General features: G+C 39.1%; 1 protein-coding gene across 5 annotated transcripts in view; it reads left to right on the top strand.

Annotated features, from left to right (window-relative positions):
* TET3 (tet methylcytosine dioxygenase 3) overlaps positions 1-14,999 on the top strand; it is a 111,549-nt gene that overhangs the window by 67,921 nt on the left and 28,629 nt on the right. For all 5 annotated transcript variants that reach the window (XM_088796087.1, XM_088796088.1, XM_088796086.1 and 2 more), the window contains one exon: positions 13,249-13,339. In XM_088796087.1, coding sequence (XP_088652213.1) covers positions 13,249-13,339 — 91 coding nt within the window. The remainder of the gene's footprint in view (positions 1-13,248; positions 13,340-14,999) is intronic.

Below are 14,999 nucleotides of genomic sequence, written 5' to 3'. Positions count from 1 at the left end.
TAGAAACAAACAGAGGGAGGCAGCCAAAATGGGGAGACAAAGAGACATGTGCCAAATGAGAGAGCAGAACAAAGCTCCAGAAAAAGAACTAAACAAAATAGAGATAAGTAATCTACCAGATGCACAGTTCAAAACACTGGTTATAAGGATGCTCAGTGATCTCAGGGAGAACTTCAACAAAGAGATAGGAAACATAAAAATGGAGATAGAAAACAAAAAAGAGCCAGTCAGAAATGAAGAATACAATAACTGAAATAAAGACTGCATTAGAGGGAATCAACAGTAGAGTAGAAGAAACAGAGTTTTGAACCAGCGATTTAGGAGATGAGGTAGCAGAAAACACCCAAGCTGAAGAGCAAAAAGAAAAAAGAATCCAAAAAAAAAAAAAGTGGATAGTTTAAGGGGCCTCTGGGACAAGAGTGCCAACATTCACATTATTGGGGTACCAGAAGGAGAAGAGAGAGCAAGGAATTGAAAACGTAGTGAAGAAATAATGACGAAACCTTCCCCTAACCTGGCAAAGGAAATAGACATACAAGCCCAGGAAGAGCAGAGAGTCCCAAACAAGATGAAACCAAAGAGGCCAACACCCAGACACATTATAATTAAAATGCCAAAGTTAAAGACAAAGACAAAAAGAGAAGCTTAAAAACAGCAAGAGAAAAGCAGTTAGTTATCTACAAGGGAGTTCCCATAGATTGTCAGCTGATTTCTCAGCAGAAGGTACTGGCAGGAAATATTCAAAGTGATGAAAAGAAAGGCCGTACAACCAAGACTACTCTACCCAGCAAGGCTTATACTGTGTTTCCCTGAAAATAAGACCTAGCCGGACAATCAGCTCTAATGCGTCTTTTGGAGCAACAATTAATATAAGACCCGGTCTTACTTTACTATAATATGAGACCGGGTCTTATATAATATAGTATAATATAATATAATTAATATACTACTGGGTCTTATAGTAATTTTTGCTCCAAAAGACGCGTTAGAGCTGATTGTCCGGTTAGGTCTTATTTTTGGGGAAACACGGTATTTAGAATCAGAGAGATAAAGAGCTTCTCAGACAAGAAAAAGCTAAAGGAGTTCATCACCACCAAACCAGTATTACAAGGAATGTTAAAGGGACTTCTTTAAGAAGGAGGGAAAAAAGATAAATATGAATAATAAAATGGCAATAACTACATATCTATCAACATTTTCTTTCAATGTAGATGTATGAAATGCTCCTACCAAAAGATAGGATGGCTGGATAGGAAAACCAGACCCTTACATGTGCTGCCCACAGAAACTCACTTCAGATTGAAAGACACATACAGACTGCAAGAAAGGGGATTGAAAAAGACATTTCATGAAAATGGAAACAAAAATCTGGTGTAGCAATACTTGTACCAGACAAGACACACTTTAAAACAAAGGCTATAACAAGAGACAAAGGAGGACCCAGTAATCCCACTTCTGGATATTTATCTGAAGAACCCCAAAACACTATTTCAAAGAGACATGTGCATCCAAGTGTTTATTGCAGCATTATTTACAATAGCCAAGATATGGAGGCAGCCTGGGTGTCCTTTAATGGGTGACTGGATCAAGAAGAGGTGGTACATATATACAGTGGCATATTACTCAGCCATAAAAAAGAATTAAATCTTGCCATCTGCAACAACATGGATGAACCTTGATGGTACGCTAAGTGGAGTGAGTCACACAAAGAAAGACAAATGCCATGTGATTTCACTTATATGTCAAATCTAAAGAACAAAATTAATGAAGAAACAAACTCATACATACAGAGAATATTTCGATAGTTGCCAGATGGGAGGGGGGTTGAGAGGACGGGTGATAAAGGGGAAGGGATTAAGGAGTAGAAATTGGTAGTTACAAAGTAGTCATGGGGATGTAAAGTATGGATAGGAAATAAGTAGTCAATAAAAAATAAATAAGCACCCTGACATATGGGCAAAACTGAGGCTTTAAAAAAAAAAATACAGGAGAAATTTCGTCAACTGAAATTTGAAATATCCCGTCTTAAAACATGAATTACAAGGGCTGTCTGCCAGTTTAAGGTCAATTTGAATTAAAATAAAGGATGACATGGGTTATATATATAACTCTCAGTACTGGGAAAAACATTAGTGGAGGCTCAGAGGGACCACACAACTTGGAGAGATGGGTTAGAGACCACCCACCTAGAAGGCACGCTCTTTGGAAAGTTGAGAATGCAAAGTCTCCCTTTTCCTCTCTGCTCCAGCTTCTGATAGGGGCAAGGTGTGTGGTGTGGATGGTTGGCTGGACAGATGGAAAGACATATCCTAGGAGCCAGCTTTGTAGCCAAGGGCCAGCGGTATCAAACAAAGGCCATTGTGCAGAGAGAAATATTTGCCGAACCACCAGACAAAAATCCTGCAAACCATCCGGTTTTATTTTAACTTGATGTCTTATCAGAGTAACCACTTCACTCCCATATGAGGGAACAAATGAGAATCCTAGAATCAAGACAGCACAACCCAACTCTCAACACTCAGATTTAGAGGCGTTGGCCCCAACAACCAGAGAGCACAGAGATGAAATTTCCCAGTTGCAGCTGTCCACAGCCAGCTTCAATTACTCCCATCCCCCCTCAGGTTACTGAACATTTGAACTAATAATCTGAAACCTCTGTAACACCCAATTCTCTGGCTTAATTTCTAAGAGAAGACGCTGAGCAATGTCCAGATAGAAAGGAGTAAGGAGATTCTACCCATTCTATTTTTTGGGCAAATGAGTCTAGACCTGTGGCTTTCAGTTGGGAACTATTTTATCGCTTTTCCCCAGGGGATGTTGACAATATCTGAGGGCATTTTTCATTGTCACAATTGGTGTGGTACTACTGGCATCTAGTGGGTAAAGGCCAGGGACGCAGCTAAGCCTTCAACAATGCATGGGACAGCCCCCACAATAAAGAATCATCCAGTCCAAAATGTGAGTAGTGTCAAGCAGGAGAAATCCTGGAGATAAACTTCCTTCATTGAAAAATTAACAACCAAGCAAACAAAAAATCCGTCACGCAATCCATTCAAATTCTGAGTGGAAAGTACAGGGGTTATTAGAACATTCAAAATGAAGATTTATATTAGGAAAGAGAAGAGGCGTTTGAACAACTCATTTATATCTTCAAGGCAGTTGAATAAAATGTTCACAGTGAAACCAGAAAGGAAAGATGGGGCTCTAGAATAAAGTTACAGAGAAGCCACAAGAAGTGTGGATTAAATTCCAGAAGAAGCATGCCGTTGCACAGAGCACTTACAGCTATACTACAAGCTGTGGAAAGCAGAATCGGAATTACAGAAAAAGCTAATCAGTGATGAAGGGGGACAAGCATGAAAGGCCCCTCCAAAACAGGGGAAGAAAATAGAAATGAACATCATAAGAGTGGAGATAAGGGATATGGAAGGGATCCTCTCCACAGATTCAGTCTGTGGGGAAGTTGGGATCATTCCTTGGTGTTCCCAGCGTAGAGCATGGAGCAAACTGAACAAAGGCAAGCGTCAAAGGTTGGGTAGAAACCTTGTCTGAAATTAAAATGGAGAAAAATGGACAAATAATGATCCTGATGAAGTTACTTAATTTTAGGATGAAGAATCGCCTACAAATAAATTAACCAAAAAAAATGAGTTGGTCACATTCACTTGGTGTTTTTAAACTTTTTATTTTATTTTAAAGAAAATACTTTTTAAAACCATTCTTTTAATTGAAATACACATATAGGGAGATAATGTACATCTTAGGTGTACAACTAAATGTGGTTTTACAAAAGGCGTAGACTTTTGTAACCACAGCTAGATCAAGAAACAGAACTTTGACAGCCCCTCAGAAGTTCCCTCAGCCCCCCCGGCCCCAGTCATGACATCTGATCCCCTCAAGCAAACTATGCCCTGCAGACCAAATCTGGCCCACACTTGTGAGCTAAAATCGATTTTTCTGTTTTTAAATGGTTAAAAATAAAATCAAAAGAAAGCTATTTCAAGGCTCATGAAAATTATATGAAGTCCAAATTTCAGTGTCCGTAAGTTTTAATGAAACATAGCAATGCTCATTTATTTATGCACGACATCAGCAAAGATGAGACTGAGTGCCCGCAAAGCCTTCAATGTTTGGCATCTGGCCCTTAACATAAAAAGTTTGCTGACCCCTGTCCTAAGGTAACTGTTCTGACTTTTAACCACATTGATCAGTTTTGCCTGTTTTTAAACTTTATATATATGGAATCATATATGAGTGTGTGTGTGTGTGTGTGTTTCCTTTTATATTTTGGCTTTTGTTCATTGTTGTGTTTGTGACATTCATCTGTGTGTGTGTAGCAGTACCTGTAGTTCATTTATTTTCGTTGCTGCATAGTATTCCATTTTATGAATATGCCACTACCTACTAGATCATTGATAGTCCTTTGGATTGTTTCCAATTTGAGGTTATTATGAATCATGCTGATGTAAGAGGTTCTTACGTACTCTCTTGGCACACGTATAGACACATATATTTCTGTTGGGTATACTTGTATACATAGGACTGAAATGATGTAGGTTTAGCTTTAGTAGGCCACCACATTTTCCAAAGTGGTTGTAACAGTTTAAACTCCTACCAGCAGCGCTCCGCTTCTCACCAGCAAGTGTTTGAACAGTCTTCCTGCCATTGTGGTGGGTGTGTAATTCTATCTCACTGTGGCTTTAATTTACATTTCCCTGATGACTAATGAAGTGGAGCAGCCTTTCTTATGTCCTCTTTTGTAGAATACCTGTTCAAGTCATTTGCCCATTTCTCTTTTGTGTTTCTTTTTCTTACTGCTTGGTAAGGGTTGTTTATTTATTCTGGATATGAGTTCTTTGCTGGATATTTGTACTGCAGTTCTCAGAGCACTGAGATAAACGTGATCTTAGGCTTCTGTCCTCAGTGAAGTTACCATTCACATATAAAGCCTTCATAAAAACATTTCCAAATATTCAAGAACTCACATTTTCTGGAAATGAACCAAATAAGTTAACAGATTGGGAGTTTGTGGTATGAAGGGTCTGGTAGTGAACACAAAATGTATTCAAATATAAAGTCCAAATTTAAATAATTCTAATAATTTTTTCCTAAAACAAGAAGTAATATATTTACTTCCACTATACTTGAAATAAATTTATTTTATTTTAAATATCTCTTTTATAATAGAGAGGGGGAAATACTGTGTTTCCCCGAAAATAAGACCTAGCTGGACCATCAGCTACAATGCGTCTTTTGGAGCAAAAATTAGTATAAGACCTGGTTTTATTTTAATATAATATAAGACCAGGTCTTAATATAATATAATATAATATAATGTAATATAATATAATGTAATACTGGGTCTTATATTAATTTCTGCTCCAAAAGACGCATTAGAGCTGATGGTCCGGTGAGGTCTTATTTTCAGGGAAACATGGTATGTTCATGACGATACGAACAACAAACATGAAGTAAAGTGAAGGAGGAGGTGGGAGGAATTATAAGGGTGCTAACTTCTTTCTCTCTAAAAGTCACATTAGCATTACTAAAAACATGCTACAGATTTTCCAGATTATGGGGAGGGGGGGGTGGTAAAAAATAAAACATGTATAACAGAAGATAAGAAAGAAAACAGGGAAACATGGAAAACATAAAATGACAAACCCTGTGCATGTGTTATAACTGTAAATGTAAATATGGTAAACTCACGTGTTGAATTTAAGATTAATGGCATTAAACAGCACCAACATGGTTAATACACGTTATTTCTGTTTATGGAAAAACAAGCATATATTAATCACTGATTCAGAGTGTACACTGCATTCTACTGGAAGTTACCACAACCTTGCAAAGTGTTGTAAGCTGTCTGGTGCCACAACTGAGTACAAACCTGTTACCACACAAAAAGACACACACACACACACGCACACACACACGAGGATATATATATTTAAAAATTAGGATAGTTTGTAAATGTATCCTGGTTTTATAAATAAGCATACTTGGTTATAAGTCCAATTTCTTCCCATAGAATATCTTCTTCCTGATATATATAATCAAAGAAAAGGATCTATATATCAGGGAAAGGGATGTAATTAAAAGAAACAATACTTCTAAGAGACTCCTTGGGCTGCCTTGTAAACTGCTGAAAGGAAGAGAATAACTTTGGTTTTATTTGGCACTTGGAGCTGTATCTGCCCTTTGTGTTTTTGTGACTTTCCCCAGAGAAAACCTGACCATTCCGTGTCCAGGTTGGCTTGGTTTTGGATCTTGATACCTTTTTTCCTAGCTGCTGGGATGGAGTTGCCAAGATTTGGTTTGCATTTTCTCCTTGAAAATCTCCTTTCTCTGCCCTTAACTGTAAGTTTTGAGTTTTTCTGATTTGGGACACAGGTTAGTTACCAAGAGCTACATTACGTTCTAGTTCCAGTGTTAAGAGCCTGCAGTCAATCCATTACTTTGACTTTTCTCTAGACAATAGAAACTGGAATACAGCCCAGAAGTTCTGGCATGTTCTTACGTTCTATTTTCTGTATACTGTGTAGTACCCTAATGACTATAAAGAGCTTTCAGACTATTGCCTCTAACACCCACACTCTTACATTCGCTTTCTCTGTACCCCCTCGGGCTCCTCCCCTCCCCCACTTCGCATGCATCCTTCTGTAATCCTCTCTGTTTTATGGTGCAAAATAGTGTCTATTTGGAGCAAGTCATTTTTAATCCTTTAGTTGAAAATATTCACGCATTCATGAAATACTTAAGTGTTAATAGTTTGAGAACTGCACTAGGTACCTCACATGTCATGTAATACTCAACAATTCTATAATGTCGAAACATTATTTTAATTGCTTTAAGGCTCATAAGGGTTGTGTAACTTGGCCACAATCACATAATTTGTTTGGCAGTCTGGACAGCAGCTACATATTGAGTTCATGTAATGCACTTCGACCTTGACGTATTTTACACAAGGAGGCATGAGGATTAGAGAGGCTGGGAAGGTAACTTGCCCAGGTCTCTGCAAAAATCCATGTTCATTCTGCTGCTCCATGTTAACATTAAAAATGGACTGTGATACGTGCTTTGATATTTTTGTTGTATGCAAGGTGCTCTGGGAATCCCGAGGGAAAACGAGCCTGAGAAGTCCAGTAGGGTTTCACTGAAAAGGAGGCATTCAAACGAGGCCTTAAGAGATGAGTTTTACAAAGAGAGCAATAAAGGAGGGCACTGTTATCAGTGAGAACATGTTTAACGACACAGGGATGTCGCCAGTAATGCGGAAGGATCTGCGGAGGCTATTGCAGGATGCAAGACGGGGAAGTAGGCAGACGTGGCTCTGCGGGGACTGCGGACTGTGCTCTGGAATTCGGGTTCTGTCTTCTGTCTAGCATGGAGTTATCAGTGGGAAGTGATGAGATCGGATTTCTGTTTTGGGGAGTGTAACTGGTCGCGTTGGGTAGGATGATCTCGGAGGGCTGAGACTAGTTAGGAGACCATGACAATAATTCAGGCAAGAGCCTGACCCAGGACATTGAGGGGAATGAAGAGCCTCTGTGAGCAGAACCATAAGTAGTAGGCAGCTTCCTTCAATTCACTGGACTGTACACACCATTGCCAAACTTCTGCTTATGCTTCTTCTTGTTTTTTTTTTTTTAACTTTTATTTATTTAAGTGTGTTTTTCCAGGACCCATCAACTCCAAGTCAAGTGGTTGTTTCAGTCTAGTTGTGGAGGGCACAGCTCACAGTGGCCCATGTGGGGATCGAACCAGCAACCTTAAGAGCACCATGCTCTAACCAACTGAGCTAACCAGGCGGCCCCCTCTTATGCTTATTCTTAGTGTGGGTAATAGTATATACACCTTTATGCTTACATATGTGTACATATATACACATGTGGGATTGTGTGTACACTAACTAGCATATTATACATGCTATACTGAAATTTTTTGGAACTAGTTAATTAAACATTGTTTCAATCTTACAGCTTTCTTTTGGTATTCTGAATCCATTTATTTTCTTTCCAGTCACAAGTATTCTTTAATTATTTTTTTTCAGTTACTCTTGACATTCAATATTATTTTATATTAAAGTGTACAACATAGTGGTTAGACGTGTGTGTGTGTGTGTATGTGTGTGTGTCTGTGTGTGTCTGTGTGTGAGTGTATGCACATACATATACTGGGGGTGCCAAAAAAATATATACAAATGGATACTTTGGTCAACGTTGCTCAAGCAGAAATTTCTGGATGCTGATGGTAACCACTTTGAGCACCTCTTGTAGATGCAGAAGTCAAACATGACTTGTATTCATCCTTTGTTATTGGTATATATTATTACAATTTTAATACAGTTTTCTTAAAATGTGTATATATTTTTTTGGTACACTCTATATATACATACTCTGTTTCCCCGAAAGTAAGACCTAGCCGGACAATCAGTTCTAATGCGTCTTTTGGAGCAAAACTTCATATAAGATCTGGTATTATATTATATTGTATTGTATTGTATTGTATTGTATTGTATTGTATTGTATTGTATTGTATTGTATTATATTATATTATATTATATTATATTATATTATATTATATTATACCCAGTCTTATATTATAGTAAAATAAGACTGGGTCTTACAATAATTTTTGCTCCAAAAGACACATTAGAGCTGATTATCCAGCTAGGTCTTATTTTCGGGGAAACACAGTAGTATGTATATAATTGACTGGTATAAGTATTGCTACCACAGCTTTTATATTTCTTTGTTTCCATTTTCATGAAATATCTTTTTGCATCCCTTTACTTTTAGTCTGTATATGTCTTTCAATCTGAAGTGAGTCTCTTATCAGCAGCATTTTGTTACCCATTCAGCCACCCTGTGTCTTTTGATTGGGGTATTTAATCCATTTACATTTAAAGTAATTGTTGATAGATACGTAGTTATTGCCATTTTATTCATATTTTTTATCTTTTTTCCCCCTTCTTTTTAAAAAAGTACCTTTAACATTTCTTGTAATACTGATTTGGTGGTGATGAACTCCTTTACCTTTTTCTTGTCTGGGAAGCTCTTTATCTGTCCTTTGATTCTAAAGGATAGCTTTGCTAAGCAATGTTGGTTGTAGGTCCTTGCTTTTCATCACTTTAAATATTTTGTGCCAATCCCTTCTGGCCTGCAAAGTGTCTGTTGAGAAATCAGCTAACAGTCTTATGGGAGTTCCCTTATAAGTAACTAATGGCCTTTCTCTTGCTGCGTTTAGGATTCTCTTTGTCTTTAACCTTTGGCATTTTAATTATAATGTGTCTTGGTGTTGGCCTCTCTGAGTTCATCTTGTTTGGGACTCTCTGTACTTCCTGGACTTGTATGTCTGTTTCCTTCACCAGGTTAGGAAAGTTTTCAGTCATTATTTCTTCAAGTAGGTTCTCAATTCCTTGCTTTCTTCTCTTCTCCTTCTGGTACCCCTATGATGCAAATGTTATGCTTAATGTCCCAGAGGTCCCTTAAACTATCCTCATTTTTTTGGATTCTTTTTTTCTTTTTGCTATTCTGCTTGGATGTTTTCTGCTACCTTGTCTTCCAAATCGTTGATTTGATCCTCTGCTTCATCCAGTCTGCTGATGGTTTCTTCTAGGGCATTCATTTCAGTTATTGTATTCTTCACTCTGACTCATTCTTTTTTGTGGTTTCTATGTCCTTTTTTATGCTTGCTATCTCACTGAGTTCCTTGAGCTTACTTATATCTAGTGTTTTGAACTGTGCATCTGGTAGATTGCTTGTCTCCATTTTGTTTAGCTCTTTATTTGGAGTTTTCTCCTGTTTTTTCATTTGGGACACATTTCTTTGTTTCCTCATTTTGCTGCCTTTCTGTGTTTGTTTCTATCTGTTAGGTAGATCTGCTGTGTCTCCCAGTCTTTAAAGTGGACTTTTGTAGTAGGTGCCCTATGGGGCCCAGTGGCAGTCTCCCTGGTCACCTGCACCAGGTGCTCCAAGAGTGTCCCTTGTGTGGGTTGTGTGTGCCCTCCTGTTATAGGTGAGCTTTGGTTGCTCTTGGCACATCAGTAGGTGGGATTGATTCTCAGGCTGACTGGCTGTGGGGTTTAGCCACGTCCACAGCTTATGGGCTGCTGTGCAGGGGTGCTTACCCCATGTAGCAGGATTTTTCCCAGTGGACTCTGGTGGCCACTGAGACCACCCTTTGGGTGTACCACTTGTAGGGCTAATTGGCTGGTCCTTTGCTGTGGTGTGGTCTGAAACCCACTTCCAAGTATGTTGGTTCTGGGGCCTCTTGGGAGGGGTTCCAGTGCAGGCCCAGTTCACCCACTGCCTGTGACCAGCCAGAGACTACCTGGTAGGCGCTACAAAGCAAGCTGTGGTTGGTTGCTCCCTGTGCTAAACCTGGAGGCACATGGGAGAGGCCAAGTTCGAACCAAGGATCACTTTCACCAGTACCAGGCCTGGGGTAACTGCAAAAAGCCAGGACACCCTGAGGTTTGCTGCCACCTGCTGCTCCTGTAAGGCTCAGTGGCTGGTAAAGCCTTGTATGGTACATGAGTTGAGTGAGGCGAGTTCTCAGGGAGTCACCAAGGTGTTCAGGAGGTTATGTAGATTCTGGTTTGGTTCCTGTGCTGAGCCTGGAGCTACTCAACAAATGTCTCAGAGCACACCAAGGCCAGTCACTGCCCATGTGGGGCCCACAGACCCCCAAGAGTTGTTCAAGAAAGTACTACATGGGCATGACTGGCTGCTCATCGAGAAAGTGCTTCCGGTGTTGGTCAAGTTGCGTGGGGCAGAGTCCCAGGGAGTCACCTGGGTGGCATGAGGAGAGGTCACCAGGCCAGTGCAGATTCAGATTTGGCCATGGGCATGGGAGGTGGGCTCAACACAGGAAAGATGGCACCCGCCTGCTGGCTGCATGGGAAGAGGACTCCACATGGGGAAAATGGCAATTGTCCCTCCAGTCATTGCCCCAAAGCCACACAACTCAGTCTTTCCCTGTATGTCTCTGATGCCCCTCAAGTCACTGTCCCTCCACCAGTGCCCAGGGTGAGTGTCTGTGAGGGAGGGAGTCTGTGCTCGGGTCCTTTAAGAGGTTCCTTGTATACCCTTCCCAATCACATTCCTCTCCCATCCCCCAGAGGTAACCACTCTCTTGACTTGTGGTTTCCTTTCCAAAAACAATGATTTCCTTGTTTTTCTTTATATTAAAGTTAAACCATATGAAATTGCCATTTTATTGTAGGTAAAAAAATTTTAGTATCTGCAATTTCATAGTTCAACCTAGTAATTTTACCACCTATGGATCTCTAAACAGTAGAGTTGAGCCTGGTTTTGAATATTATTTCAGTGTAATCTTACTGTATTTGTCCTGTGCTATGCTTCTTTCTCTCACTGTGTTGTAATATTCAGCCATGTTGTTGCAAGTTGCTGGATGTATGCCGTTACATGACTACTACATTTTAAGTATCTGTTCCACTGTTGCTAGATTATGGGTTGTTTCCAGTTTTGACTACTGCAAGTAGTGTTGCTGTGAAAATTCTTGTACATGTTTCGATGCTTGTGGCCAAGATTTCCTCTAGGACAGGATCAGTAAATTTGGGCCTCCTGCCTAGTTTTTTGTTTAATGGTTTATTTTGAAATAATTTTACATTTGTAGAAGAGTTGCAAAGTTGTACAGAGAGTTCCTGTATACCCTGTACCCACCTTCCCCTAATAAAAATGTCTTATGTAATTATGGTACATTTAAAACTAAGACATTAATGTTGGTACAAAACTATTAACTAAAGACTCTTTGGGTTTCATCAATTTTTCCATTGATATTTCTTTTCTGTTATAGAGCCCAATGCAGGATACTACATTGCATTTAGTTGTCCTGTCTCCTTAGATATGAAACACACTTTCCAACTGTAGTACAGTATTTGTGTGAAGTACGTTTTGTTTTTAGCCATATAGTACCCAGTCAAAGCACTGTTTTCCAGAGTTACTAGTACGTAGTTTTTGGGTCTCGTTTCTTTCACTTAGAAAATTTTATTTAAACTTAATCCATATTGTTGTGTGAATCAGTAGTTTCTTCCTTTTTAAAAAAAATTCAGTGAACTTCACATAACACAAAATTAACCATTTTAAAGTGAACAATTCAATAACATTTAATATATTCACAATGTTGTGCAACTACCTCCTCCACCTAGTTCCAAAACATTTTCATCACTGCAAAATAAAACCCCGTATCCATTAAGCAGTTACCCCGTATCCATTAAGGAGGAGTTTATTTCTTCCTCCTCCCAGCTTCTTACAACCACTAATCTGCTTTCTATTTCTATGGATTTACCTGTTTGGGATATTTCATATGAATGGACTCATACCGTATGTCATCTTTTGTGTCTGCTTTCACTTGGCATAATGTTTTTGAGGTTTATCCACATTGTAGCATGAATCAGTACTTCATTCCTTTCTTTTTTTAAATTGTGGTAAAATATACGTAACATAAAATTTGTCATTTTAACCGTTTTTAAGTGTACAGTTTAGTGGCATTAATTACATTCACAGTGTTATATAACTGTCTATTTCGCAAACCTTTTTGTTGCCATAAACAGAAACCTTGCACCCATTAATAACTCCCCATTCCCACTCCTCCCAGCCCCTGGTGACCTCTAATTTCTGTCTCACTGAATTTGCCTGGTCCTAGATAGTTCATATAAGTGGAATCATACGCTATTTGCCCTCTCGTGTCTGGCTTATTTCACGTAGCATAACGTTTTCAAGGTTCATCTATGTTACAGCAGGTGCCAGAAGGTTTTTCCCTTTTTATGGTTGAATAGTGTTGTATGGCTAGAACACATTTTGTTTATCTGGTGATGGATGCTTCTGTTGTTTTTACCTTTTGGCTTTTGTGAATGTGCATACAGCAACTGTTGAACCCTTGTTTTTAGTTTGTTTGGGCAGATACCTAGGAGTGGAGTGGTCTAGACTATGTACAATAAGAAGCTGAATTCCAATGTGGGTAGACCACGGTCTTTACAACACATGCTTATTAGATTTGCAAATTTTTGCCAGTTTGGCCTGTGTGTAATGGTATTTCATTGTGATTTTAATTTGTATTTCCTGATTTCTAATGGGGTTGAACACAATGTCACATGTTTAAAGCCATTTGAAGTTCCTGTTTTGTAATGTGCCCGTTAATTTTTTTATTGGTGGTTTGCCTTTCTAAATGAAAGTTGATGAATTGATGTCTCCAAATAATGTTTACTCTGTGTTTCTGCAGAACAAATAGTGGAGAAAGATGAAGGTCCGTATTATACTCACCTTGGATCTGGCCCCACGGTAGCCTCTATCCGGGAACTCATGGAGGAGCGGTGAGTGATGTACAGATGTCCAAGGAAAAGTGGGCAAGTTATTAATAGAATATGGATTTTAAGCCTCTCTCATTTTCATTGCCTTGTACTAGATAACATACAGAAAGGAATGTTGATATTCAGACGGTGGAAGGTTGAATGTGGGATTCTCACCCCTGGTGCTTTTGGGTTTCTATCTGTAGATCTGCCCTCCATCTATCCTCTTCCCCCCTTTTCTCTCTCACTCTTTCTTGAAGTAGTTTTTATTGAAGAAATGTGGTTGAATGGTTATATGTCCTATAGAGTTTCCCATCGTCTGAATTTTGCTGCTGACTTTCTTGTGGTATTAACCTGGTTATCTGCCGTATATCCTATAAATCGGTAGTTAGATCTAAAGGCTTGATCAGAATCAGATTGTTTTATTTCTTCCTTTTTTTCAAAACTGCTTCATGGGTGATATTTTGTACCTCCCACAGGAGGAATGTATTGTGTCATCTTTAGCCAGTGGATGCCTGTTCTGGTTGTCTCCTGAGTCCTTTTGACACAATCCTAGGACTCTTTAATCACTTTCTTGATTTCTCGTATGACAGGCTGTTCTGGGCTCGTGTGTACATTTATCCAAGGAGTCCTGGTTCCTTTTATTGTGGGAAGAAGTATTTAGAAAACAGACGCTGGGTGCTTGGCATGTTCATTGCTACTGGGGTGCTGCTCATTGTTTCTAGGCCATTTTATTAGAAGGCTCTAAGATGTGTGTGTAGGTTTTTTATTTTTGTTATTGTTTAGTGATTAAATATTAATACATCATGAGTTTATAATGACATTTCCAATTCACAGCCAAGACTATAGGGTTTTTACTTTATAGCTCTGTTTCGGTTTTATGAGCAGCTTGTATAGATAGAGACTTTAAAATCTGTGTACGTGTTCACAAGGGATCTCAAACGTTATGAGTTCCAGTAGATGGAGAGGTAAGATAGCAGGAGGGTTGTGAGCATAAACTGAATTGACTATATGTAAACCCATGCTTATTAGTAAATACTACACACAGGGTGTCCACCTCACACACACATGTACTGGCTGCATTTTTTATAACAAGTATTAGTATTTTAATAGTGAAGTCAAAGATTATATAGCCGTAAACATGTTTGTTCCTACATATACATACAGATGTGAGGAAGGCTGAGTGGCTCAGAGTTTAGGAACCAGATTTTGTCTGACCAGGAGAGCCAGACTAACCCATCATTATAATAATATAGCAGGGAACATGATTTTGAACTGAATAATAACTCCCCTGAAAGAACAAAAGTAAGATGGATGGCGGGCAGTGATCTGCTGTAATCACTCTTTATCATCCTGTACCATCTGGAAACAGTCATATTCAATGCATCCCATCAGCAGAGCAGTTGATCAAAGACCCAATCTGTAAATTCAGATCTGATTGAAAGGACACCTCTGAGTCCACGAGAATGAACAGATTTAAAACAGGGTGTGCGTGCTGTGTGTGCATGTGCCCACATGTGTATGCGTTGCAGTTTCAAGGTTGGACAAGGCGTCATTTTGGCCATGGATTTTTGTAAGGGATCCTCGCATTTATCTTTGCAGTTTGAGGGCTGTGGGGGAGTCCAAATGTACACGTTTGATCTGAGACAGTTTTTGTGTGTGTTTGTTTCTTGGTCACAATTTT

This window comes from Rhinolophus sinicus, chromosome 2, assembly GCF_057876585.1.
Source record: "Rhinolophus sinicus isolate RSI-liver-muscle chromosome 2, RSI-T2T, whole genome shotgun sequence".
In the NCBI taxonomy this organism is placed as follows: Eukaryota; Metazoa; Chordata; class Mammalia; order Chiroptera; family Rhinolophidae; genus Rhinolophus; species Rhinolophus sinicus.
The sequence above is the reverse complement of the archived record's forward strand: the minus strand, read 5'-3'. Positions and strand labels throughout refer to the sequence as shown.